Raw genomic sequence first — 27,436 nt, forward strand, 5'->3', positions numbered from 1 at the left:
ATGACATGATGAGTCATGCAGTGGTCTGATTAAAAAGACATACTTCATCAGAAAGGAAGTTTTTTATTGAAGATTTACCAGAAAAAGTCCATTGAATGTATATACAGGACTTATCTTAATTAAACAATGTGTCCAGTTCTCATTTTCAGAAGATTCTACTGCATAAACATGCAAGTATTGTGAGGGGAAAATGTGGAGAGGTAGTTATAACCTGTATGTAACCAGGATGTGAAACGGGTTTACACAGCATGCAGGGAAATTAGCTTATAGGAAAGGAAAAAGTTACTATAAAAATGAAAGTAAGGTAAAAGAGAAATAAATAAGCAGCATTTTTAAATATTGCTCCCACATAGTAATCAATTCAACAGTTATAAATCACCATGTCATGTTGTTTTAGTATGTATTTGTAAGAATATGTCTAATCACAACCAAGATTAAATGTTGCAAGAGCTTATACTTGGGGGCGATGTTATTAAATATATGTCTTGGGATGTGTTTTATTTGTATTTTATTATTTAGTTACGGAAATATTACAGGGGCAAAGAAAGAAGATCCACTTTTAAAAATAGTAGTCAAAAGAAACATGCACATGACCTCAGATTTCTACCTGAAATCCTCACAATGTAAAATGATGAGAAATCAATTTAGCAGTTATGAAAGGTTAGAGAATTGACAGTTAATGATTAACAAAAGAATATGAAGATTTGTCAGATGATCAAATAGATTGTTCATATGAAAGTCTATCAGTATATATACCGCTTGTAATGTTTGGGCATAGTCATTCTAAATTGATTATATATATATAACAATTTGCTTATTTATTTATTCAATTAAAGTGCCCAGAAAGAAATAAAGATAAAAACAAATTTTGGGCCATTCTGATTAATCATACTCAGCAAATACTTTAGTGCTATACAGGTTTTGTTGATTCAATACAGAGCGCATTCTCTTTTGTAAATCTCTGAAGGTTGTAGAAAATAATGGAGATGATACATAAAGTGATGTTTAGAAAACTACTTCTAACCGCACATCATATAAATGCACTGAATAAAGAAATAAAGAATTCAATATAGACTACTTTTCACATTTTGTTGATTCAAAGTAAAATTCATCCATCTATTATCAGAAACAGTAATGTTGTGTGTACTGTGTAAGTTTCTTATTAAAAGACATAAATAATTGTCATATAAATAGTTAACAAAATGCATAATTGGTCAAGTTAATAAGTTGAACACACGCCCCTGTTACTTCAGAATTTTACAGTTTCAGGAGGCAGTTAGAGACATTTGAGTTTACTACAAGCTCAAAGCAAACCTCAAACAAACTCAAACAGAACAGCATGTCTTACTGCTGAAATTAACACCTTTATCTTTTTCAAATGACATTGATCATAGCATTCATGAATTATTTACACAATCTGACAAAAAATTATTAGGGCTTGAAATTTGGTAGACGTTTTTGTTCTGCTCAGCTGAGATGATATAGCAATAATGTCCACTATGAAACCGCGTGATATGTAAAGCTCTCACCTCTTTGATGAATATCCTCACTAAGAGGACAGCAATGCTGCATGGTCCACTCAAAGGCTGTTTTTAATGTTTCTGTCTTACACCAATGCAGCATTATAAGGTCAGTTCAAAGAAATATCTGCCGTCATTCATGACGTCTCTGCGCTGAACTATTAATCCATGTCCTTTCAGTTCCACGTTATTCCCAGTAGCCATAAAGGCAGGATGGAAACACTGGAAAACCTCCTTTTGTCCAGCTAGAATGTTCCCTGGAAGAAGGCCCTGGAACTTTTGCTCCCAGACGAGTCATTGTGATGGGATTCAGCCGTTTTGTCCGAGGCAGGAGTGCAATTTCATACAAAACCCAGCTTCATTGATGAACGATGACATTTTGGGCAGCCCTTCGTGCCATTTGTCTGCAGACACCTGCATGTGTGAACAGAACATAGTGAGTTGCGTAGTTCCTCATGGCTGGTGGCTACAGAGAGCAATATACAATACCTACTTGAGGTGGAAAATGTGAGAGCAGGGCAAGGCCTGCAGCTGCTGGTTCCTCTCTCCGATAGACTCCCCACACATGCCACAGTAGAGCTCCAGCTCTTCTACACACTGCAGGAACTTCACGACCTGCTCTCTCAGCTCATCCTGCTGCTCCTTACTGCGGTAGATGCCTTCACACAGGCTGTGCACCTTCAGGATGCACAGCTGGAACAGAACAACACAGAGATAGATGGCCAAATGCTATGCTAATGCTAATACAGAGCGTGTATTTATCTTCTGAATAATGGCATGTCATCAAAAATAGATGCATCACCTTGTTTCCAATCGCCTCGGCCAGATCATGTGCTCTTTGCATTGAGTCCAGAGCCTGTGAAAGTCATAAAATTATAAAGACAATAATTGTCGATCACAAATGTTCAGTAACGGACATCTATCATGACAACAACACAATCAAATCAGTTTCATGACCTTATCGTATTCCTTCTGCAGAATCCAGCACTTTCCCACCCCGACGTAGATGGATGCTTGTCCAAGGCGGTTGCCAATCTCTGACATTATGCACATGGAGGACTCATAGCGAGGGAATGCTTTCTGTATTGAAGGTGAGCGCATAAAGAAAAGCAACTGTTACAGACTTGGTTGAGTATTCTACAATAGGAATGCAGGAATAATCGAAAAACATTCGTGATTATGGCTGCCGTAATTAGGTAATTGTGTAAAGTTTTGATTACAGAATGCATGTTGCAAGAATGTTGTATATTAATGTAAATTCCATTGATCAACATTTACTAATCGTGATTATAATATAAAAGGAAATAAATGACAATTATGATTTTAGTCATCATAACCGTAAAGCACAGTACTCTAATAATGTGTAAGTGGGACGGTGAAAAAATTGTTTGTATAAAAATGATGTGCCAAATGCACTAGTAATTTTCAGTAGGATCCCTAGCAATGATATCCAATGTGATTTTAAGGATAAAAAAAACAGAAAAGCTTGAGTAAAATAGAAAAAAAGATATTGGGGTTTGCATTAAACTTACATCAACATCTTTCTGACAGCGATGAATATCAGCAAAGTTAAGCAGACACAGTGCCTGAAGAGGTCGATCTCCATGCTGCAATGCAATCTTCATTGATTCCTGAGAGACATACGGTTTTATGTCAATATTAAGGAATCATGTATGCATGTTGTTCTCCAGTTTCACAAACTGAAACATGTTTATATTTTCCTTTTACAACATTAGTTTGCTTTTGCATGCTTTCGCCAAGTATATTTCCTTTACATTTTCTTAAACCTAAAATAAGAACAGCTCCACGTTGCACATATTGCACATTCAGTATACAGTTTAAGTAAGCATAAAGTTAATCTTACTGTCACTTCCATTTACGACAGACAATATATCCTCCCTCAGACACTCCCCCAGGTGGCTCAAATGTCCCACCACCAGATGTTCTTTAACTTCACATATTAGAAATTATGCAATCACGTTGGGCCTCGTCTATAAAACGTGCATGCAGTTATTTTAAAATGTAATAATATTTCACAACTATTTAAACAGTTTTTACTGTATTTTTGCTCAAATAAATGCAGCCTTGGTGAACATTATTTCAAAAACATTCAAAAAAACGTAAGTATTCCCAACGTTTTGACCGGTAGCGTATGTACCAACAGACCCCAAATCGAAAAGTTCAGTTGCGTGACAGCTGGCACATAGCCTGCATTAATCCCCTGCACTGTTCGACGTGTGTAAATCACTGCTGCAGACGGCACACATTGTGACGCTCACAGTCCAAAGCAATGACTGCCTGTGATATTTCTCTCCTCGTCATTAGCGAGGGGCTAAGTGTAAGCTCTGCTCTTCATTAACACTCCTCTCAGACGGCACCTCAGCAGGATGGACTCTCGACTGGCGTATTTTTATCAGCCATAGTAAAGAGGGCTGGCACAACTAGCCCTACAAATAGCTGCACCTGTCAGTTGTGTCGTGGCCCGAGCTGCAGAAATTCAGAGGCCAGGGTTACGCCAAGGGGACTGATAAATATGATCGACATGCGGCATCCTGGGGGATTAAGATGCTGCCTTAAATTCGTCCAGGTGACCATTGACCCAAGCTGCCATATTTGTAAGTTTATGATGCACACTACAACATAAATACACATGCTAAATGTGTAAATGAATAAATTTGAGGCCAAATGAATAAATTTACAGAATAAAACTGGCAGCTGTGGTTGCCAGAATAATTCTGTAGATAATACAGTAAAAATTTAAAGATATTTACAGAGAAACCTGTACATTTTACCATTTAAATTTGTAATTTACAAAAAATTATAACATTTTAAATCAGTAAATCCAACAGCCCTTTTCTGCTGAATTAGCAAGGTCATGCTGCTAGCGTGCTAAAGGCTGTTTTGTACTTGTTACATAAATTGACATTCACCATAACACTGTGGGTAAAGAGAAAACCACATGATGAATCTAAGTTCATCACAAGTAACTTTTCCACAAGCTGAGGAAAATACTGCCGTAATATTTAGAGGGTGCAAACAGTGTCACGGACACAAATACAAAACAGTATCATGGTAACACACATGACAATAAAATAATGCAATAAACATTCATTAACCCTCTGGTGCTCTGCAGTCATTTTTCACTGAAAATAAAATTAATGTGAAACTAATTTCATCTAGTGGAAACTTTTGGTACTGCGCCCAAACAAAATCTTACTGATAGCAATTTTTTTTTAGATATCAAGTCAAATTTGAAGCACAACTTGTTTAGATTTTCTAGCAGAATAAAATGTGTTTTGGAAACTATATATTTCATATAATTATAATTTTTTTATTACTTTTTCCACTTCAGCAATAATCTGCCACGTGTCGTTTTTAAAAAGAGACCTGCTCCAAAGCATTAAGGATTTATGACAGATTAATTTGGAAATTTTATTTTCAGGTCTATGCTCAAAAAGTGAATAAATGGATTATAACTACAGTATAAATATAATTTAGTACCATAAAATCCCCTTAAAATACAAAATATTAAATAAAAAAGTATTACTAAAATATAGTAGGCTACATTCATTTCATTTAAATTATAATTTTTTGGTCATTTCTGACCACCACACGAAGAGCACCAGAGGGTTAAATAACATAAGATGTAACATAGAACTACTAACATAACTGATAATAAAAAAGAAAAGAAGGAACATGATTATTAAAATATAAAACCTTCAAATGGGAAGTGTTACACGGAATTCTGAGAATGTCAATTTATGCCTTTTCACTGTTAATTTTAAAATGATTTGTTCTTTTTACTTCCAAAAATGGTACATTTAACAGTATTTTACTGTAAAATGACAAAATATAAAATCTATTATAGTTTTTACCCATATATAGAAGGGGACCTTACTGTTAACCAATTAACTGTTTTTTACTGTCACATTTGTTACAGTCTTTTACTTTTTTACAGTGTATGTGATAAAAAGTCATACACATAAATTATTATTAAAAAAATGGTTGACGTGTCATAAAATCATATTAAATGTTTGTACCTCACAGCATTCCATTGCATCTGGTAAGCGTATCAGCTTCCTGTAGGCCACCGACATATGGTACTGGCTCATGGCACGGTACTTTAGACTCCATCCTTTACCATAGTCATTCACCAGTTCAGCTGCTTTGCAAGGAAAGAAGAGTGCCTTCTCATAATCCTGCAACAGCACAAAATATGCAGATAGGGACACTTATTAGCATAAAACAAGCTGTACATAATCATTAGGAACTTGTGTCTTTTAAGAATGTTGATTCAAAACACCAACCAAATACAAGTAAAGAAAGATACACTTAGAATGAGATATTTCAAGTCAATACATGAATACATTTAAATAAATATGACTATCAGAGAGATGTTGATGAAAATGTAAATGAGAATGCAGAAAGCAGAAAGCAAGCAACCACTCAAAGCTGATCATTTCTGCTGTGCGGGAGACAGAACTCTGCCACAGCTAAAAGGAGCCGTCTTGTTATTGCTCCTAGTAGCGCTTACATTCTCTGCATGCCTCTTCATCACATACATATTACAGCAGGCCTTCCTGGCAATCCAGGGGATTTACTCTCTTCAAATCTCTAGTGTCAAGGTGAGTACAAATGCCTATATCTAGCCAAACCTGCTTTGTCTGACTTGCAATTGGATACATTGTACATAACATGGTGGCAGTTTGTTAGTGATGTAAAAACTTCGTACTCTGTCAGTGAGTGAAATAGAACTCAAATAACTGTAGGCCTCAATCAAATACAGTATGGAGTCAGTGATGCTGGTAGACAATGATCATACTTAGGGTTTTCATCAGTTAATACATACACTACTGTTCAAAACTTTGTGGCCTGAAAGATTTTATTTAAACTTTTATTCAGCAAGAATGCATTAAAGACCTTTGCATTGTTACAAAATATTCCTATTTTGAATAAATGTGGTTCTTTTGAACTTTCTATTTATATTAAGCAGCACAGCTGTTTTCAACATTGATTATAAAAGGAAATGCATATTAGAGTGATTTCTGAGGGATCATGTGACACAATACTTGAGTATTGATGCTGAAAATTCAGCTTTGCATCAAAAATAAATTGTTAAATTATAATATTTCACAGTATTACTGTTCTACAGTATTTTTGGTCAAATAATTGCAGCCTTGTTGAGCATAAGAAACCATTTTCAAAAATATTAAAAAACAAACTTTTGAACAGTAGTATACACTACTAGTCAAACATTTGGACATGATCTTAAAAATCTGATCTAAAGGCTAGATTTTAGACAATCCTATGAATGAATTAGTAGTTACATTGTACTTATTCAAATAAGTACTGAGTAATATTAATTAACCTTATTAATACAATTAAATACTATAGAGTTACGGTTAGGGTCTGGTTTAGGGTAAATTACTTGCAATTATGCATCATTTACAGTTATTCTATTAAGGACGTGTAAGTATGTAACCTTAAAATAAAGTGTTACTATTTATTTAAATAGATTTCGTTTTAATTGATAAGCGGATAGTGAAGGAAAAGTAGCCAACAAGTGTCCAGAATTTTTGGAAACTCCTTCAATACTGTTTAAAAGCATCCCAGAATGCACCTCATTAAGTTAAAAGAATGTATGTACTGGATCTAGAAAAGAGTTGACATTTTATAGATATATATAAATATTAAAGCTGCAAGCAGCATTTATCGGGGTTCAAGCAATTAAGCCCTTTAAGGCCTTTAAGCACAAAAGCATCAAAAGTTAAGTTTTATTTAGCAAGCATGTAACCACTGACATAATAGATGGAAAATACCATTTACAGCCAATAGAGGCAATGTACCATAGGACATATATGGTTTTAAAGCTTTTTAACAGTTATATGGTCCGATCTCCATTAAATTGTGAATTTTGAAATTCTGAAGTTCTGAGGTTTCATTTAGGATTTATAGGCTTTTTAGTGTATTTTGCCACGCCCATTTTATAAATGACCCTATTACAGCCAAATGCAAAAGTTTAACTTTTTTTATCTAGAGAGTCCAGAGAATTGTCCTAGACTGGTCTGGTTCCGATCGGGCCAAAAACCAGGGACTAGTTAGAGTTAAGAGTCTAAGAGTTATGAGCGATTTTGTACTTTTGGTCGCTGTAGTGCCACCTATGGGCCAATCTGGGTCATACTCTGATAGGTTGTCCCAAAATTGAGGCCTACCATCTGGCCAGGTTTCAAGTCTCTAGGCCTTACGGTTTGGCCTGCACGATGCGTTTTACGAATCCTTACAATTACAATAGGGTTTCAGCATTTCATGCTTGAAACCCTAATAAGAATGAAAGCTTTTTGCCAGTTATAGCGCCACCTATGGTCCGATCTGCATGAAACTCTGCATGCTTCTTCACCATGTTATGACACATATGCTCATACATTTTTGTGAAGTTGTTTTCCTTTAGGATTTATCGGCTTTTGAGTGTATTTTGCCACGCCCCTTTTCTAAATGACCCTGTTACAGCCAGCCAAATGCAAAAGTTCAACTTTTTTTCGATAATTATTGATCTAGAGAGTCCAGAGAATTGTCCTAGACTGGTCTGGTTCCGATTGGGCGAAAAACCAGGGACTAGTTCGCAAAAGTAGGTTTCGGACAAAATTCGACATAGCGGAAAAATTTTGGAGATAGCCATTTTGTCCGCCTTGAGCCAGGGATCACAGTGGTGTAAGACACTTGACACTTGGCCTGCACGATGCGTTTTACGAATCCTTACAATCACGGTTTCAGCATTTCATGCTTGAACCCCTAAATATACATATTTATTTATTTATATACATTTATTTTGGGTGACTCCATAATTTCCATCCACCCATTTGATGACTTTACTATTATATAAAATATGTAAAATAGTAATATTAAAATGAGTAGGTGTGTCATAAGCAAAAAAGAGTGATAAAGTATTGATACCTTAAGCTGGATGTAGAAGTTGCCCAAACTGCAGCAGACCCTGCACTCCAGCATCTTGTCATCGTTGTTGTGAGCGTATCGCAGGGCCTTCTCGTAGCTCACTAAGGCCTTTTGGAAAACGCTAATGCCCAGGTAGGCATTGCCCATGCTCAAACACACTTGCCCATTGAGCTGTAGGCTAACAGTGGTGCCCTGCATGTTTAAGCAGGTCTCACAATATGAAACTGTCTTCTGGAATTCACAAAGCTTCTCGTTGCTGCGTGCCAGGTTCAGGTAGCCCTCCGTCAGGTAGTCAGGGTCCTCCATCTCTCTGGCTGTGTTTATCTGAGCTAGTGAGTACTGTTCAATGGTTGCATGTACATGGGGACAGAAAACAACAGAAGATAGTTCATTAATAAAATTATTTTACAATTGGCATTGAAAATAAAAGCCCTTTCAGGTGTTTCCCCATAGGGAAAAATGTATCCTGTTGCAACCAGATATGACGCTAGACAAGACAATGTACTACTGTTAAGATGGTCTACATACCACAACAGATATCAAGCATGCTTTATTATTATTATGTGAGAACTACAGTTGTTTAAACATATCATAGTGCAAATGAAGTCTATGCTGAACTCAGGAAAGCAGGTCCCTCTGCAAGGAGGTTTATGTCAACAAGATGCTCTGTGCTGAGGATCAAATTGCATGTGGCTCTCCTTACCTTCCATGTAACTATGGAAGTTATATATTATATGCATGTTTCACATTGGTATATATATCAGTCTGAAATCTGTCTCAATAAGGTTGCAAGCAAATTGGTGCAAATCATGTCTCAGTGTGTGTATTTATCAATTATTTACCAGATATCAATGTTTAAAGGGATAGTTCATTTACTCACCCTCATATTGTTCCAAACATGTATGACATTATTTCTTCTGCAGAACACAAAAAGTGCTTTTTGACCATACAATGAAAGTCAATGGGGTCCAATGTTGTTTCGAAAGGAAGAAATAAAGTCATACAGGTCCATTTAAATGAAAGATCCCTCAGTTTAAATGATCCATTTAACAGTTTACTCTACATTTACATTTTAACAATTAACTTTTTTGACAAACAGAATATCAAGGCACGAGAGCAGGACGGTTGTATAAGCGGCTCTTACCTGTAGCATCTCTTTGTATTTCCCCATTTCTGAATGTGCTGTGATCAGACACCCTAAAACTCTAAACTTCCCCCCAGGATCAGAAGTCTTCCTTAACACTTTCATCCAGACATATAAAGCCTTTTCCGTGTCATTCGACTGGTAGAGCTTCAGTCCCTTCTCAATCTGCTGTTTGGTTTGGTCCTGACCCATTTCTGCTACAAAGTCCCTCATAAAAATAACCATCCGTTTGGCTCTTCGGCCGTCTGGGGAAATGCAAGGGTGCAATTTTTTTGTCTTTCACCCGTCAATTCCACCCCAGAAATCTGCACCCACTTGCTTCGCTGATCCACAACTCTCAGCTTTGGGTGCAAAGAGATGTTGAAGAAACTGGATCTACGGCTTGAGAGGTATTCAGAGTACAGATCCTCATTGCTCATCACTTTGAAAACACGTCATATGAATCACAAAATCATGGTTTCTTTAGACGTTAAAGACCCAACCTCAGTCTCTTTGGAAAGCTGGGAAAGAAAGTTGAAGGAAAAAATGTTACACTAAAGAAATAAGTCTCAATCCAAGGTGCTGGCAATGATCTCCCAGAATATCTAGTCCTTCCACACCCGAGGAGGAGGAATTCTCTGTACCCTCACCCCCTACAAACCACCCCTTCATCTTTCTCCTCCCTCCCACTGCAGTGCTGGCGCTACAGCAGATGGCCTTGTCACTCTGGACCATGTGTCCCTGGTGGAATCCAGCTTCAGCCTCTGAAAAGATCCAAGGTCACAAAAGACGCTTATCCGCCGATCTTCATACCAAGAGCAGTGCTGTTCACCTCTACATCCTCACACCGTTAAGAGGCTTAAAGCACCACAGCTATGAATGACCCTTAAGAAAAAAACAACTTACGGAAACATTTAGTCCCGAGCTACAGCAGAGGTTTGGACATCATGTGAACATGTGAAGTCTAAAAACAGACAGATATTTCACAACGGTGAAGCAGAGGGAGTCAAACGCTCCTCATAGAGTGGCAGTTCCTGTGGGTGGGCCTTGTTAAGCCGCTTGCTGTGCCACCTCCCAGCCCCCCAGCCTTGGTGTCAGCAACTGATGCTTAGAATAGTTCACAAAGTCTGACATGGTATTTGTCTTGAGTTACAGTACCGCTGCTTCTTGAAACACATCAATAGGATCGAATTGTCGGGTTCTCAACTGAACCTGGCTTTCTTCGGCCCTTCCTTCCCCCTTTACACCCAGCTTCACGGATACAAATAGGGAGTATTTACTACCTTGCCATTCACAAGATGGCTTATGTTACTAAAGAAAACGTCTGATGGTTGTAAGTCACGTCTTACACAATTCCTGAAATGCTAACACACTGCTTTAGCACGTTTTGGGGACTGTATTGTGTAGAATTTATAATAACTGAAATGCAAGTTAGAAAGCACAGCGACACAAATATTTACTTCAAGTCTGTTTTAACACACATATGTGACGAGATGCAAGAAAAATGGACAAGTGGTACTCACTGCAGAGTCAAATGACGACCAACTCTAAGGGGGTGGAGGGATAGAGTTGTGGGTAGGGTTAGGGTGTGGTTGGATATTCTAGCTCCACCCATTAGGCCCAAATTACATTCGCTCCTCCTCGCTGGAGCTCTAGCGAGGAGGAGCTAGAAGTAAGCTCCACCCATTTGCTCTGCAGTGAGCAGCTTCTCAAAATGGAGGTGCATCATCTCGCTCTCGTGGTGCAGAACTCCTCTGTTGCACAAGAAAAACTCAGGAACAGAGGAAACTGGTATGTAATGTGATGTAGCCACGGCCGAAATCTTCGGACATACCGCTTGAATACTTCAGGCAAATCTGTTATCGTTTGACGATATCGCAAGACAATTTGAAATCCAATTTGAGCAGCCAGAGCGTCCAGACATGGATGTAAAAATCTGAATGGGATGATTGAATCACCACCAAATGGGGTTTGAATCAGGGGGGAAAAAAAGGATTCCATGTGTTTTGTTGCTGTCCAGACTTTCAGAAACCCATCTGGATGTGCAAAAATGTAGATTTTTGCCGGTAGTTTGAATATAGCCTAATTCTGACTATTCTTCAAAATATCTACTTTTGTGTTCTGCAGAGGAAAAAATCATACAGGTTTGGAACAACATGAAGGGTGGGATTATCATAACTGTTAGGCAAAGGGGGGAAACATGAAACGAAACGCATAACTTATTTTTGCCTTTTAATTCAAGAGGAAAGTTGACCAAAAGTACGGAATCAAACAACACAGATTTTCAAAAGTTAATTCAGTCATTTTTAGTAACAATATTTTTAACCAGCTCCAAAAGGTCAACAAGAATATGCTATGTCTCTGGCAGATGTAAAATGGACTGCATCTTCATATACTGCATAAAGTAAAATATAAACAGTTGTAGCATACATTTGCAAACCGAATATAAAGTTCCTGTCCAGTCATAAACCACTGAGAAAGGGGAATCTGAGGTGACAATTGAGAAATTATCAGTAAGAGAGAGATAAGTGGCAAACTTTCATTATGAAATTTTTTTTAAATGCCCCTTGACAGTGGTAATAAATACTTTTGTCAACATCCTTGAGGATGTTGTGCATGGTTAATCTGAGAACATTTCCTTACATTCAGCGTATCTTGGCAGACATTTGAAAGACACCATATATTGCACACTATCACTTATTTAAGGTAGTAATGATATGCAATTCACAGCTGTATACACTGCATATATATTCTGTTAATTCAGTAAATGATGTGTACAAATTAGTTCTGGTGGTGTTAGAAACGTTTGTGGAATGTTAATGGTTTAAAAAGAAATTGAAATATAAATTCCTTTTGAAATCCAAATGAAATACTGAACTAAAGCTTGACAAACTACGATGGTCAACTGCAGATACTGACAAACATTACACATTACATTTGGCCTCCATTAACACTTTACGGTGTCCTACAGTGTAACACGTCACATGACATTATAAAGCTTGTACCACTGTAACAACTTCTACACGACTGCAGTCTATTAAATCACCATAGCACATTTTTATCATGGTCCTATGCATTACGTAGAACATCTCAGGCCAAAACAAACTGCCAGTTTGTAAGGAGGATTTTGATTCCCTTTATTACTGAGACCACCGACGTGGCAGGGTTCAATTTCAACGTGTTTGCGTCACCTTTTTTGCATTTATCCCTAAAAACATAAATGCAGCCATTGCAGCTGGCCACTTTCCATAGAGATGGCACGCAGCTCCACACTTCAGGGAAGCGCAGCCGAGTGAAGCTGTCCAGCAGTGGGTTATAGCACACCAGAGAGTCGCCCTCTGCCACCACAAATATAAGGTCCTTATGGGCGGTGGCATGCATGCATCCGGCAAAAGGCAGCATGTACGGCTTGGTTTGACACCTCTGTGTGGCTGTGTCGAAGCACTGGATAAGGCGAGACGGTTTGGTAAAGAAGTCCATGTCATTTTCCTCCCCACCCAAAAGGTAAATGGTGCCTCCCAAATTGACTCCGGCTGCACCCGACACGGCTGTGTCTAGTTGAGTGGTCTCTTTCCATATGTTGTCCTGTACTGTATAGCAAATGACAGCGTTGGAGAGAGTGTCCTGAAGGGTCTTGCCTCCCAACGAGTATATGGCATCCTCTGTAGACACAGACACTAACGTGTGGTGGAGACGGTCCCGGGGCAGAGGGGCGCAGCGCTCCCAGTCCATAGTGTGCATGTTGCATTTCCACATGCGACGTGGTATGGAGCCCCCGACAACATATAGATCAGCCCCATGCTTGCAGGCAGCCGTGATCTGGTGACACAGGCTGTTCTGGCCGCTCACACTGATGGCATCATCTTCGTCACAATGAAGAGACACTGCCAATGAGTGTGTGCGTGTGTCTTCTTTCCCAATTAGGTATATGTGCACTTTTTCACCAATCTCCTAAATTGCAACAAAGCCAACAATGAGCATGGGAACAATACAAAGGTAATAATAAACAACAGTTGATTATGAATTCTGCGTGTTAACATTTTAAACTGGTCAGAACGATCTAGCTGGTTGACATAGATGAGGTTTTCTGGGCATTGCAAGAATGACTTCTGATAAGCATAAATTGGAAAATGTATTAAAACGTCCAAAAAATTCCATAAATTTTCAGCAAAAGTGCTTAAAAAGTTTTCTTTATAATTATAATAATTACATAATTTCCAGGTATAATTGCACATTTTCTTTACAAAGAATTTTTTTACATAAAAACAAAAAAAAAATCCAGGGGGTTGTATTAAATTGGTTTTTCTCATATCTTAAAGACAGAACTTTTTCTATTAGTACTGATAACCATCTTCTAATCTAATTACGTGTGGCATCCCACAAGGGTCCATTTTGGGTCCTCTGCTTTTTTCCTCTGTATATGCTTCCTTCTAGGCTCTATCTTTTTGTTCAGTGTATCTTATTGTTATGCTGACGATACACAACTTTACCTTCCTGTCAGGTCAAATGATTATTGTTCCATCAGTAATCTCATCTCTTGTCTTGAGGAAATTAAAATGATGGATGTCTGAAGATTTTAAGTTTAAGTAAAGTAAAGTTTAATGAGGATAAATCTGAGGCCATTGCCTTTGGTCCTTTATTGTGTTTCACTGACCTTGAAAATCAGGTAGGTACTCTGTTCTTTAACCTTGCATGATAAAGTGAAGAACTGGGTGTCATCTTTGATTCAGACTTATTTGATAAACAGATAAATGCCATTATTAAAGGAAGCTTTTTTTCATCTCAAATCCATTGCCAAATCAAAACACTTCCTCTCTCAGAAGGACTTGGAAATAGTATTTCACGCATTTATCACATCCCAGTTGGATTCTGGCAATGCAATTTATATGTGTATATTTTTATTTATATGTGACAATTTATTTGTCTCAGTTTTTCACACCTGCAATTAGTCCAAAATGCAGCAGCTTCCCTACATTGGCTACCAGTTAGCTATAGAGTTAAATGTAATGTCCTGCTGTACGGTTTAGCCCCACAGTACATAGCTGATCTCCTTTTGTACCTAGGTTATTTTTTTAAATCAGTAACTTCTTTCTGTTCCTCATTCCTGCTTGAAAATCAAGGAAGTTTGTAGTTGCGGCCCCCAGGTTGTGGAATGCACTTCTGTTTTTTTGTTAGGTCTTCCTCCACACACTGGCAATATGTAAATCTAGGTTGAAGACTTTTTTTTTTTTTTTTTTTTTATAGCCTATGATGTTGTTTGAGATGCATAGGGGTTTTATTTGCAGCATTTGTTGTTTTTAAAATGTGCTTAACACTTGAACTTGAATTTATTTTAAAATTAAAACTTTTTTTTTTTGCATATTTAGAACACATAATTTCCATTTAAAATGATGTAATGCAAATATAAAATAATCAATTTAAATTGAATTTATAATTTGTAAGGCGAGTAGCAATCTTAACTACATATACTAATATATAGTCATATACAGTCGTGGTCAAAATTGATGGCACCCCTGATAAATATGATAAAAAAATGGCTGTGAAAAATAAATCTGCATTGTTTATCCTTTTGATCTTTCATTCAAAAAATTCACAAAAATCTAACCTTTCATTGAAGTAAAAGAATTGAAAGTGAGGGGGGGGGGGGGGGGGGGGTGTTTTTCTCCAAAACACGCTGGCCATAATTGTTGGCACCCTGTTATTAAATACTTTTTGCAACCTCCTTTTGCCAAGATAACAGATCTGAGTCTTCTCCTATAATGCCTGATGAGTTTGGAGAACACCTGACAAGAGATCAGAGACCATTCCTCCATACAGAATCTCTCCAGATCCTTCAGATTCCCAGATCCATGTTGGTGCTTCTTCTCTTCAGTTCACTCCACTCATCAGGTCAGGGAACTGGGACGCTCATGGCAGAAGCTTCATTTTGTGCTCAGTTACACATTTTTGCGTTGATTTTGATGTTTGTTTTGGACCGTTGTCCTGATGGAAGATCCAACCACGGCCCATTATAAGATTTCTAGCAGAGGCCGTCAGGTTTTGATTTTTTATCTGTTTGTATTTGCTAGAATCCATAATACCATGTATCTGAACAAGATGTCCAGGACCTCCAGCAAATAAATAGGCCCACAACATATAGGATCCAGCAGTATATTTAACCGTAGGCATGGGGTACTCTTCATCCCTGTTTGCACCAAACACATCTTGTGGGTTTGCTGCCAAAAAAGCCCTATTTTTGTTTCATCTGACCATAGAATCCGGTCCCTTTTGAAGATCCAGTCGTGTCTGACCACTGAATATGCTGGAGTTTGTTCTTGGAGGAGCGAGGAGGATTTTTCTTAAAACCCTCCCAAACAACATGTGGTGATGTAGGGATTGTTTGATAATTTTTTTTTAGGCTTTCTGACCCCCAAGACTCAACTAATCTCTGCAATTCTCCATCTTTGATCCTTGAAGAGTCTTTGGCCACTCAAACCATCCTCCTCACTATCCATTAAGACAATATAGACACACGTCCTCTTCCTGGCAGATTCGTAACATCTTTAGTTGATTATAACTTCTTAATTATTGCCCTGATGGTCAAAATGGGGATTTTCAATTCTTTTACTTCAATGAAAGGTTAGATTTTTGTGAATTTTTTGAATGAAAGATCAAAAGGATAAACAATGCAGATTTATTTTTTACAGCCATTTTTTGTCATATTTATCAGGGGTGCCATCAATTTTGACCACGACTGTAACTACTTTTCATCTGAAGAATATAGAATATCAACACAGCATTGTGAGATAAAATACTGTATAAACTGTGATAAAAATAATACTGTGAAATGTCTATTTTTCTTCCCAACTCCTAATCATCACTAACCTTCAGGCTGTCTAGAAGCATATCAGAATACTCCTCTCGTTCGACTTTGTTGTGATTTATCCAAGTATCAATAGCTGCAGTTGGATTTTGTGAGCTTGGCACCCCATCTGCAAATTACAGACACAAATTAACATGATCTCTGACTCTTTCTAATCACAATCTCTCATATGAAGTGAATCCAATTTGCTGTTTGCGCTATTCATTCACCTTTAATGATGTCTATGAGAAGGCACAAAGGCATGTTCAGGAACTCCTCTGTCTGGTGCAGCTGAACCAGGTGAATCTTTGCACAGTGCTTGGCAGCCGTATACAACTCCTGGTCACTGTGTCTGTCCGCCAACCACATAATCTGAAAGAAAGAGCGTTCAACAGTTTCCTACTGATTCAGCTGATCTTTATCAAAGCATTTTTGTGTATGCTATAAATCAAAAACGAAGGTTTCACCTGCAGGCAATTCTTAACAACCACAGTTCGTGATAGGAAGCGAGAGCACTCCTCAAAGAGGGCAGTAAGCTGATACATATCAGCCATTTCATAGGTGTCCTGCAGGTCTTCAACCCTTAGTTTTATTGTTCCATGGTAGATGTAGTCCACCAGCGACTGGAAGACAGGTGCACTGACGTCCTTCAGCTCAATGTTACGATCATAAGCTTCTCTAAGGTTAGAGGTGAACATGGACCTGAAGAAGCTGCTTTGTGCCGAGAGCACCAGGCGGTGAAGCTGGAACTCTTTGCTGTCCACAGTGACGATGACATCTGCAAACAGACCATCCTCCAGACACAAGTCCATGATGCTCTTCACAACACGGCTGGAATGGGAGCGATCGGTAAAGGTGTAGCCCTGGAAGTAGTTTTCATCCCCCGATGGACCTCCAACGCTGTAGCCTCCATCCTCACCAGACTCCATGGCACCTCAAATCTGAAGCAGCTTCGCCTGAATACTTGATAAATGACTTACTGAGTCAGCTGTCTCTCAGATGGTGGCATTCGTGTAGCTTTAGTTGTTAACTAGCAGGCTGGGATTTGCCTTGGGATTTAATGCTCACTGGGCTCTAATATAACTGACAGATTGATGTAAAGCCATATGTAGCATTCTTTATGAATGAATCTGCTGCTTGCAATCTACCCAAACAAAATTTCCTACAGGTTAAAAAAAACGTTCATATGTGATTTTGCATTTAAACGTTTCCACCGGTTCAAAACATGAAACTTACCGGCTTAGTGTTCACATAAGCGTTAGTTTTGACTGAGCAATTTGTCAGCCAAATTATGTCCATATGTGGTAAACTGGCCAGCTATGAAGCTAATGCTAACATAAACCATCTAGATTAGGGTCTATTTAGCTTCTACCATACTAATGAGTCCACAATCAAACGCAGCAGATTTCTTTTTGTGTCAGATGTAACTCTGCAGACAGCACATGCGCATTCAGACAATATTATTTATAAATGTTAGCATGTGTTAAATATTTGCCATACCAGAAGACTGCTTGTAAAAGTCTAAAAGTCAGCCCTAGGAAGTAAACAGCATATTTCTTCGTATTGACGTCACTTCGCGTTTACGTGACTCTCTGCTGCCCCAGTGTGTTGGAGGACTGTCATTGCACTGCATTTCGAAAAACAAACAATGTATTTATTTTAAAAAGTATGCTCAAGTAACTTAGCTTTTAATTCAGATTAATGATATAACGACATCTATATAGTATTTACAAATTACAATAAAAGGAAATAGATTTAAGTCACTATCTCTTGTAGTCACATTCTTTCTCTCTTCCAGTTTGGCTCAAATTGTCTTTTTCCGCAGGTGGAAAAATGCAACGCACTAGACTAAATCAGGAATCCTGTTTTTTTGGTGTGTGTGGTGCAAAACGGATGACGACTGAAAGCTGCTTGAATCAAGTGCAATCATATTTCTGTGGCAATGTTGTTGGTATGTGTTGTCCTGTTTCTCATTGGCTTCAGGGAGCCCTGGAATAACTCAGGTAAAGACTTTTGGACTTGACGAGACGACATGTGCAGTACATTTTTTTGCGAGACAGTTTTATTTTTTCACATATACATTCGGTTTTTCTTGTGATATTGTACTAGTAGGCTACAGGATTTTATTAGCTGTTCCAGACAGTGCTGTTAGGAATGTGGCACTGGCATTCTCTGGCATGCTGGACATGATTTATGCCAATCATGACGTCAGATTCTTTAAATTACGCGAGCACTGTTGAAATCTTTCGTTTTATATTATACTTAACTTTGCCATGCCATTGCTCGCTTACCACTGATCAATAATAATTCAGCTCAGACTTGTTTTCGTACAGTTCAAGCTTAATGATTTCCATGTAAGTGTGTGTGCTGTCATGCAGATGTTTCTGCGGTTCTGCACGGAGGACTGGCATCTCAGGGTTTTCTCAGATCTGTAAGTGATGCTAAACTGATGTTTGAGGTAAGAAAATATAGCCATACACATTCCACAAAGCACTCAAAGTGACAATTAATTTCACCATACATTAGTCGAATTCAATATTGTAGTTAAAACATTGATATGTCACTGGAATGATAAAATACAATTCCTCTTAAATAGACTCTAATGTGATCATGACCATTTGTTAATATAAAGTTGAATAGTCTTTATTAGTTCACAGAAGTAGAATGTTATTATATAGTTCATCTAAAAATATTTTAAAACATTTCTAATTTCTAAATATTATGCATGCAGTTTTTATGACACTGTATTGGAAGACTACTTTAAATTCCAAAAAAATATATTAAAAAAGTTCTCACACTATAGCAAACTGTAAAATAATAAATATTATGATTTTAATCTAAATTCTTGATTGCTATGGTGCCCCTAAGGAAATAAAAAAAATTAAATATAACTGATATTTCAATGCTTTTGCATTCCCCAAATAGCCTAAACTTTGCATTTGTTCCTCCAAGCTCCAAGAAACATTGCACTTGCTTGTAAAATGTTAAGTCTTTTGTAAAAATAAAAAAATTTAAAAAAGAAGAAGAGAAAAAACTTGTGTAAAAGTGTAGGGGACCACTATATTTCAGGTTTCTCATTTAAATGAACAAAGTGAACAAACAGAGGCACTGAGATGTTTCCCTTGCATCGCAAATTTCCCCCCATCAGCATGTCTTTGTTGGGGCTCCATTCAGATGATGAACTCACTATGTATATATATGCATACATATATGGTTGCACGCGCGCACACACACGTATATATCCTGTGTGTGTATGTGTATACATATATATATATATATATATATACACACACACACACACATATATATAATATAAACATTAACTTTTATGTTAGATGGGATTTGACAGCACTAATATGTATATTTTACATTCACCCTTTTTTAAATCCTAGTTCTTATGGAGAGGACTGGAGATTGATGTCGACAATAATGTTGTCATGCGGGATCAAGAAATAGCATCTATGCGACAAGGGCGAGCTTTCTTATCTCTGATAAACGACAGTATTCCAAAGACTGTGTCTGCAATGGAGAAGTTACTGGCTATGCAGGAAGAGCAAGACAACTCTTTCACTCAGGCCCGGTTTGAGACCCTCATCCTCGGGATGATCTATTCAGCCTACCAGGCCCGAAACCAGAGGCTGGAGTCAGAGCAGCAGGCCTGGACTGATATTCTTGGTCGCCTTGCAAATGCTACTTTCATTCAGCTACGCAAATCTTCTTAACTAACAATAAACATACCAGTTATTAATGTAACATCCTGATCATTTGTACCTGGCTTATATGACTCATCAAAGTACAGTTTGTTATGAATTCAAAAATCTTTTGTTGTCAGTTTGAATTGCTTTGATTTTCTTCACCTCAAACCATGGCTTAGTTTTTCTAGTTCTTCAAATACAAAACATATTTTATTACACTCACAAAGACACATAACCAAGTGTTTGATGTAAAGTACAAAAGTTTATTTTGAACAGAATATACATTATTTTAGGACCTACAAAAAGGTAACAAGTCCTTATTTTAATTTTTGTTGTTGTTCCAGGAATTATTCATTGAAATAAGCAGAACAAATGAGACCTGAGACACTGAGTACTGTATCAGTATATTCTTTCTCACTTTTTCTTCACTTTTGATGTCTTGCATTCGGTCTTTCTCTTGGTCTTTGACTTGGTCTCTGTTGAAGACAACGATGACAGCTTTTTCTTGAGCTTGGCGTCATTAGCAGCTGCTCTTCCGTCTCTATTCGTGCGCTGCTGGGCTCTGCTCTGAGATCTGGAGGTTCCAGCTCTGCCTCCACTGTCCTCCACTGTCCGTTTCCAATTAACATGGTTCAGTGTGTCCTCTCGGTTCCAGATTAAAATGTTATAGCCTGTAATTAAAGTGTACAACTTTTCAAATTAATTAAGTCATGTAGCACTCTTGACTACTATGATTATAAGAAAATAAATTATATTGTACCCATTCCAGAAGCCAGCACATCCCCAGTTGAACTGAACTTGTTGAGCTGAAATAAAATAAACGTGAGATATTAAGATATTTGCGCCTGCGATGTTATCAGTAAACAATTGTGTGTATATAAACCTATATATACACTACCGTTCATTTACATTTTTCAAAGGCGGCTGCATTTATTTGATGAAAAATACAGTAAAAGAGTGTTTTGTTTTTTGTTTTTTTTACTTTAAATAACCATTTTCTATTTCAGTATATTTTCAAATGTAATTTATTACTGTGAAGCTGAACTTTCAGCATCATTTTTCCAGTCTTCAGTGTCACATGATCCTTTAGAAATCGTTTTCTCATATGCTGATTTGGAGCTCAAGAAACATTTTGTCATGAAAGTTGAAACCAGTTCTGTTGCTTAATATTTTTGTTGAGATGGTGATTTTTTTTCAGGATTATTTTATGAATAGAAAGTTCAAAAGTACATCATTTATTTGAAATAGAAATCTTGTGTGATATTACAAATGTCTTTACGGTCACTTTTGATCAATTTAATGTGTCCTCGCTGAATAAAAGTATTAATTTCTTTCAAAAAAATAAATAAAATCGTACTGACCCTAAATGGTTGAACGATTGTGTATATATTATCAAAAATCTTAGTTAACATTATGATGTTCAATATTGTAAAATATTTAAAAGGAAAAACCAAAACATGCTTACAGATATGATACCAGCAGCATTGGGGTCTCTCAGCTGGTGCACAAGATCACCACTGTTGGCATCATAAATGTCAATAGTTCTCTTGTCATTGACTAATACTTGATCATCTGGGTAACGGCCAGCAACGATGAGGTCATACATGGGATGCCAGGTTGCCTGAGAGAGAAAAAAAGACCAAAATGAAACTATGACACCACTAAGATGCCTATAAACTTGATTACAACAGTTTAAACCTAAGGAAGTTTAGACCTTGATGGGCGTTAAGTGCTGGAACTGCCGATGAGGATGAATAATTATTTGATCAGGTTTAGACCAGTCATATGAGCAATATACCCTGATCTGGTTCCTCTGGTCTGTAGTAAGGAGCTTGGTGCTGTCTGTCGGATTAAAGTACACTGAAAAAAAAAAGAAAGAACATTAATTTAAAAATAATTGCATTTAAACCTATTGTACATTTGAGAGGCTTTTATTTATTACTTGTTCCCATCCTTGCTTTTCTGATTTGGTCTCTTACCAGAATTGACAGGTTTCTCATGAGGCATTTCAGCGATATAACTGCTTTTGTCTTTAATATTTCGGAGGTCCCACAGCTTGACCGTGGCATCAACAGAGGACGTTGCCATCAGCCAGTCACAACGAGGGTTAAATTCTGCATGGGTCACTTTGGCTTTGTGCAGCTTCTCTTTGAAAATCTTAATACGTTTACAAAAATATGTATATCAGACATCTTTATTCTTGATTTTGGAAATGAGAATTGATTTAGATATTTCCATCACTTACTTCTTGTCCATCCAGGCCAAGCAGGTGAAGTCTTCCAGTATTGTCCCCAGTCGCAAGCATCTGACGGCTAACAGACACGTCCACACAGCAGAACCAGTAACTGGGATAGTGACATTTGTGGCATTAAAACCATATACGCATGTACATCTTCATGTAATATCCAATTTATACCTAATAATATATGACAGTGGAATGCATGGTCTTTAAAGTCCCTGTGAACCGGAAGATGCAACCGACTTTACTTCAGTGTTGTGTCTTATTTCCAAGTGAAATTGAATATTGAATAGAGGGCGGGGTTTTACTTTAGCACACCTCCTCTCCATCCCTCGCTCATAGAAGACTGACGGTTAGAGGAGAGTTGTTAAGGATATTCAACCCAAACCTTAAAACTGACGTCATCAGAAAAGAAACGGCATTCAAATTTTCAGATTTTGATTAAAGATTACCACAACAAACTCATTTTTCCTCTGTGTATTAACTCGCATGGATTAGTTGTTCACCACAAGACAAGTAATTTGCGCTAACAAAGTAAATAGGGTCAATTTTGATTTCATAACGACTTTAAAAAGAGAAAGAATAGACTGATATACAGTAACTGTGTAAAGAAATTGCAGACAAATTAACAACCGATCTATACTGCATGTTTAAGGGCAGTTGTTCTTACAGCAATATGGAATACTAAACATGAATATGAAATAGATATAAACATCACCTAAAAATATTTTGGATTTCCCAACACTGCTAAACAATTCAAACAAGCACTGTCCTCACCAAAGATCATGGTGGTCATGGCCACAGTCTGGGGTTCGGGACAATATCTGACTTTGGGAGCCCTCAAAACTCTGCACGCTGATTGTGCCATCACCAGAAGCGACAAAGATTTTGGACACATCTGTGGGGCAGAACTTCATCCCCCCAATAAAGTCACCAGCTCCCTTCTGCATGGATACAACAGACAAACACAAGCTTGTAAGATCTAGATACAACTGCCAAAAACAAATAGGGCCATGACGAGGGAGGACTCAATGCTCAGGGAGGACTTTGGGTTGATAATATTTACAAATTTATATAGCAGCTAAACCAGCACAACAACACGAGGAAGGTGAAGACAAATAATGTTCTTCATGTTCGCCAATAACATGCTAAGATTCAAACATACATGCTACAAATGATAAATGACAATGTTATTGACTAAATGGATTACTCTTAATAGCCTAAAGCAACTTAATAAATGATCAAGACATGGAGACGATGAACATAGTATACTGCCATTTATATCATTATATCATAACTAACTGAAAAATGTCATCCTCTGATCTATCACAGGGTTTATCCAACTTCATACCAATCAGACGACCAAAAAAAATACACAAATACATTCAATTCCCACTTTATCTATGGAACTGAATTTTTTATATTCACAGTAACTGTGTGAAACTTCAAGCACAAGCAAGTTCAAGAGTCATCTAAAATGAAATACCGATAACTAATGTCGCACACTTGTTATACTATAATTCAACTGAATGAACAGAAGTGTCCATCAACAGGACAAAGCATCAGCTCCAGCCTCAAATCAAGAAAAGTGCAAATTTCAAGAACTGTAAATCTCTGTGTGGTCTGTTTCTTTGAAAGCAAATGGGAGAACAGCCACAAGTGCTAATAAAGGATCTTACTCCCATGAATCTGTTTTGGCAAAGACTTGTATAATCGTTCCACTGATATCCCGAAGGGCGGTCGCACCCCAAATAGATGAGGTGAACAGCTGATTGGTATTGAATTGGTTAAACTTCAAGCCTGTTACTGCATCGCCAGGACCCATCTAGGATAAAGAACAGAGGAGAAAATCTCAGCACTCACCAAAACTGCATTTGTAATCCGTTCAAATCTGAAAATGCTGAATTTTACGTTGACTATATTCTTAATTAAGACTTCCAATAGTTTATAGTACACTGTTTAGCTATTTACTCATTAATGTTTACATTTTTAATTGATTTAACCATTAATATCTACACTACATTGTGATTTGATTTCACTGGGACCCCAAAAGTATTTGGACACTTAAAGGGTTAGTTCACCCAAAAATTAAAACGCACATCAGTTGTTCGCTTCTGTTTATGTTCGCTGATCAATGTTTATATGTGAATAAAAGCCTAAATTAAATCTGTTCATTATATAAAGAAATCGAGCCTCTTCAGAAAATTTTACGATCTCTTTATAAACGTTTTGAAGTTTCAAAGTGTCAGTTGCGTAGCTGTCAATGGAGGAAGAAAAGCTCACAGATTTCATCAAAAAGATCTTCATTTTTTGTTGTGGCAGGATACGTGAATTTTGATAGGTATATTGGACCTACAAATACACTTACAGATACTTATTCACCCACACACTTACACAGAAGTCCAAAGCGCAGACGACGAAAAGGACGCAAGAATGCCCATATATGGTGTTCATATATGCCCATAGACAATGTTGTCACCCAAAACCCCCTTGAATGAGGTAATAGAAGGTTAATATCATAAGACTGATTTCCTCTGGAAAAAACCCAAGAAACTGCATAGGAACAATGTAACCCAGTTCCATATAAATATGACTGCTTTTTGACCATTGAGTTGCTGCATTTTTTATTTTGATGTCACTTGCATCCCTAGTGAGAGATTAGTTCTCATCTAGTTAATTTTCTAATTGAACATTCTATTTGTTTGAATTGCTCTGCTGTATTATCATAACTTGAGAAACCTCGGATGAGAACAAGTTAAAATTCTACGTCTATCGCTTGAACTGCTCATAAGGTAATTAGCCTTTGTAATATTCACTCATACAGGACTGCCCTGTTGAGATTAAATAAGCTGAAGTTTATAACCTGTAACCATTTGATGATTTGCTACTTTTATTAATTTATTAATTTCATAAAGACAATCACTGTAAAGTCTTGCTTCAGCTGATAAAGATAGTTATATTAGCTATAGACAGAGCATTATATAAAACAGTGACAAGACCAAAGACAACCAAAGTCCAAGGAACGATTCTGCTGGAAGGTAAGCATGAATTCGATCTATATGTCTAGTTGTCAATGATTATTATTATTGTTTCACGTGAGTGTAGGGACTACACCTAGATTTGCTGGTATAAATTAAAACAAGCTAGTGAGGGAATAAATCCTATTCTGACCTGACAGCAAAAGACTGCCTAGACACATTGATACTAGGGGTTAATCAGGAAAGTGAGATAAATACCAGATCTCACCACAGTGTTCCGAAGATGAACGAAAATCTTGCGGGTTTGGAACGACATGAGGGTGAGTAATTAATAACAGAATTTTCATTTTTGGTTGAACTATGCCTTTAAGCGACACTTAATGTATGAATGTCATTGGATTAGATAAATATCAAACCAAGTTGCATCTGCAAACAAATGGTGCTATAACTCTAGAAAGTACTTTCTGTCTTCACTCTGAACAGTATATTCTTCACTTCACAATCCAGCTTCATCTCACCCCCTGTATGAAAGTTCTCTTATTCAGCACATCGTAATCCCACAGGATGATGTCTCCACCTTTGGAGCCCACTGCAACAGTGGTGGGATGGGTGGGATGCCATTCCAGACAAGTGACCCGCCGGTCAAAGGGGCTGGCTGTGCGGTGAAGTTGGTAGGCTCCAAGAGAGCGTATGAAAGGCTCTTGCAGACACTATAACACAAGGGAGAGTAGTACATAGTACTGTGATATTGTTGTTGTTGAGTCCTTGCACTAGTTTTCTATAAAGTGCAGAGTGTATAGGCCACACCATAATAATACATATTATACATATCACCATATACTATACATTATATGCTTGTCATCACCTGGCGCATTTGAGAATGGATGCTCTGTCCCAAGGTGCTTTTGTAAATGTAGTGAAGGATACTTGTTTGGCCCACTTTTTTTTGACCTCCAGTCCATTTCACACTTGCTTGTATGTAGGTGTCTGTTACATTACACAAATCCAGTTTAGCTCACCAGCAAAATCTAGATTAGTGACTGGTTAGTTTTGAAAAAATTGTTTTATGTTTGCCCTCAAGCCATTAAAATTAACTTTTTGTATATTTAAAACAAACTATGCAATTGCTAGACATAACTCGTAGCGTTCCTCACCCGCTGTTGGTGCCGTCTTGCCTTTCAGTTTGGCTTTTAGCTTTTTGGAGAGTGTTTGAGGAGGTTCTTCATTCGGTCTTTTCTTTGAATTGACGTTCTTCGTCTGCTTCGAAGCAGTTGAGTCTGTCTGAGCCCTTCCTCGCGCCATTTCAAGTCTACTTTCTACTTGTGATTGTGAAAAGGGTCAACAAAGACATTGCATGTCAATTATGCGTTACACATAAAGTTAAATCGTAGATACGACCCGAACAACAAGAATAATGCACTTTCTTTCTTACCTGCAAATGTAAAGCTTTCTGCATTACACTGGCAAGCCCTCGCAGATCAACAACGCTACACGTGCACAGACACGCATTTTGACTACATTCAGTGACGTAAAAAAACGATTGTTTTGTAATCGTTGAGCGCGATACATAATGTATCCACTAGATGGCGCCAATTGTGGGAAAGTATTCATAGGCCTGTACATAATAATGTACATTAATTTTTATGAATATTTCTATTCAATTATCTCTTTTTAAAGATATTCAAATTTACAGCACTAGAAAAAAATCATAAAAACATTTGCACCTTTGCTATTTAGGGAACAAATATATTTCCCGAAAACTCTTAATTGATATTTTAAAGAATGTTGGTAATCAAACAGTTGACGGCACCCATTGACTTCCATAGTAGAAAAAAAGAACTTTCCCTTTAAACTGATTCCCTCTGTTCAAACCAAATAATATATAAACTTGATATAATACTATATAATTATAATGTAGAAACAAGTTAATACAAAAATATAAATACATTTCCATTAATTTTTTTATGATGTTTGCGATTTTTGGGACATGAAAAATAAATAAATTACATTAACAAACAAAAATAAATAAATAAATGTAATTTTACATCAAATAACAAAAATAAAATAAAAAATAATAATAATAATTCTC

At 37.3% G+C, this 27,436-nt stretch overlaps 4 protein-coding genes across 10 annotated transcripts; 1 reads left to right on the forward strand and 3 right to left on the reverse strand.

Moving 5' to 3' along the window:
- Nucleotides 1–66: 66 nt before the first annotated feature.
- rapsn (receptor-associated protein of the synapse, 43kD) lies at nt 67–10,581 on the reverse strand. The gene is made up of 8 exons (XM_084408750.1): nt 9,616–10,581; nt 8,472–8,810; nt 5,561–5,719; nt 3,053–3,151; nt 2,478–2,600; nt 2,323–2,376; nt 2,014–2,213; nt 67–1,934 (listed from the first exon to the last, which is right to left on the reverse strand). The coding sequence occupies exons 1-8, from the start codon at nt 9,838–9,840 to the stop codon at nt 1,862–1,864; spliced, it is 1,272 nt and encodes a 423-aa protein (XP_084264876.1). The 5' UTR covers nt 9,841–10,581; the 3' UTR covers nt 67–1,861.
- Nucleotides 10,582–11,816: 1,235 nt separating this feature from the next.
- On the reverse strand, nt 11,817–18,037 carry kbtbd4 (kelch repeat and BTB (POZ) domain containing 4). Of its 4 annotated transcripts, none has more exons than XM_084409611.1 (5): nt 17,936–18,037; nt 16,903–17,398; nt 16,666–16,807; nt 16,459–16,565; nt 11,817–13,545 (listed from the first exon to the last, which is right to left on the reverse strand). In XM_084409611.1, the coding sequence occupies exons 2-5, from the start codon at nt 17,362–17,364 to the stop codon at nt 12,685–12,687; spliced, it is 1,572 nt and encodes a 523-aa protein (XP_084265737.1). In that variant the 5' UTR covers nt 17,365–17,398; nt 17,936–18,037; the 3' UTR covers nt 11,817–12,684. The 4 variants fall into 4 exon arrangements, with proteins under 4 accessions (XP_084265737.1, XP_084265736.1, XP_084265735.1 ...); XM_084409610.1 differs by having other exon boundaries at nt 17,672–17,976; XM_084409609.1 differs by having other exon boundaries at nt 16,903–17,579; nt 17,672–17,965.
- A 209-nt stretch (nt 18,038–18,246) lies between these two features.
- Nucleotides 18,247–20,382, forward strand: LOC311290246 (protein FAM180A). Its single transcript, XM_084408615.1, has 3 exons — nt 18,247–18,438; nt 18,814–18,893; nt 19,828–20,382. The coding sequence occupies exons 1-3, from the start codon at nt 18,378–18,380 to the stop codon at nt 20,155–20,157; spliced, it is 471 nt and encodes a 156-aa protein (XP_084264741.1). The 5' UTR covers nt 18,247–18,377; the 3' UTR covers nt 20,158–20,382.
- Nucleotides 20,383–20,544: 162 nt separating this feature from the next.
- On the reverse strand, nt 20,545–26,893 carry ddb2 (damage-specific DNA binding protein 2; the record flags this gene model as incomplete). Of its 4 annotated transcripts, none has more annotated exons than XM_084408607.1 (11): nt 26,780–26,893; nt 26,502–26,663; nt 26,213–26,334; nt 25,866–26,057; nt 23,147–23,313; nt 22,376–22,475; nt 22,110–22,287; nt 21,845–21,990; nt 21,596–21,751; nt 20,891–20,936; nt 20,545–20,801 (listed from the first exon to the last, which is right to left on the reverse strand). In XM_084408607.1, exons 2-11 carry the CDS (start codon nt 26,647–26,649, stop codon nt 20,545–20,547), a joined length of 1,512 nt encoding a protein of 503 aa, XP_084264733.1. In that variant the 5' UTR covers nt 26,650–26,663; nt 26,780–26,893. The 4 variants fall into 4 exon arrangements, with proteins under 4 accessions (XP_084264733.1, XP_084264735.1, XP_084264734.1 ...); XM_084408609.1 differs by lacking the exon at nt 23,147–23,313 and adding an exon at nt 24,049–24,194; XM_084408608.1 differs by having other exon boundaries at nt 26,502–26,666; nt 26,780–26,867.
- Nucleotides 26,894–27,436: the final 543 nt, after the last annotated feature.

This window comes from Rutilus rutilus (genome assembly GCF_951802725.1).
Source record: "Rutilus rutilus genome assembly, chromosome: 5".
NCBI lineage: Eukaryota > Metazoa > Chordata > Actinopteri > Cypriniformes > Leuciscidae > Rutilus > Rutilus rutilus.

What these genes read in the sequence shown, in the direction of transcription:
- kbtbd4 (XM_084409611.1), bottom strand. Translation starts at nt 17,364, where the DNA reads ATGGAGTCTGGTGAGGATGGAGGCTACAGCGTTGGAGGTCCATCGGGG. An exon ending in TTGTTAAGAATTGCCTGCAG is followed by an intron (nt 16,808 to 16,902) that starts GTGAAACCTTCG and finishes TCTTTCTTTCAG; the next exon opens with ATTATGTGGTTGGCGGACAG. An exon ending in TGCTTCTAGACAGCCTGAAG is followed by an intron (nt 13,546 to 16,458) that starts GTTAGTGATGAT and finishes GTTGCAATTTAG; the next exon opens with GAGATTGGTGAAAAAGTGCA.
- rapsn (XM_084408750.1), bottom strand. Translation starts at nt 9,840, where the DNA reads ATGGTTATTTTTATGAGGGACTTTGTAGCAGAAATGGGTCAGGACCAA. An exon ending in GCTGTCAGAAAGATGTTGAT is followed by an intron (nt 2,601 to 3,052) that starts GTAAGTTTAATG and finishes CCTTCAATACAG; the next exon opens with AAAGCATTCCCTCGCTATGA. An exon ending in TGCAGAAGGAATACGATAAG is followed by an intron (nt 2,377 to 2,477) that starts GTCATGAAACTG and finishes TGACTTTCACAG; the next exon opens with GCTCTGGACTCAATGCAAAG.
- LOC311290246 (XM_084408615.1), top strand. Translation starts at nt 18,378, where the DNA reads ATGTTGTTGGTATGTGTTGTCCTGTTTCTCATTGGCTTCAGGGAGCCC. An exon ending in GGAGCCCTGGAATAACTCAG is followed by an intron (nt 18,439 to 18,813) that starts GTAAAGACTTTT and finishes GCTGTCATGCAG; the next exon opens with ATGTTTCTGCGGTTCTGCAC. An exon ending in ATGCTAAACTGATGTTTGAG is followed by an intron (nt 18,894 to 19,827) that starts GTAAGAAAATAT and finishes TTTAAATCCTAG; the next exon opens with TTCTTATGGAGAGGACTGGA.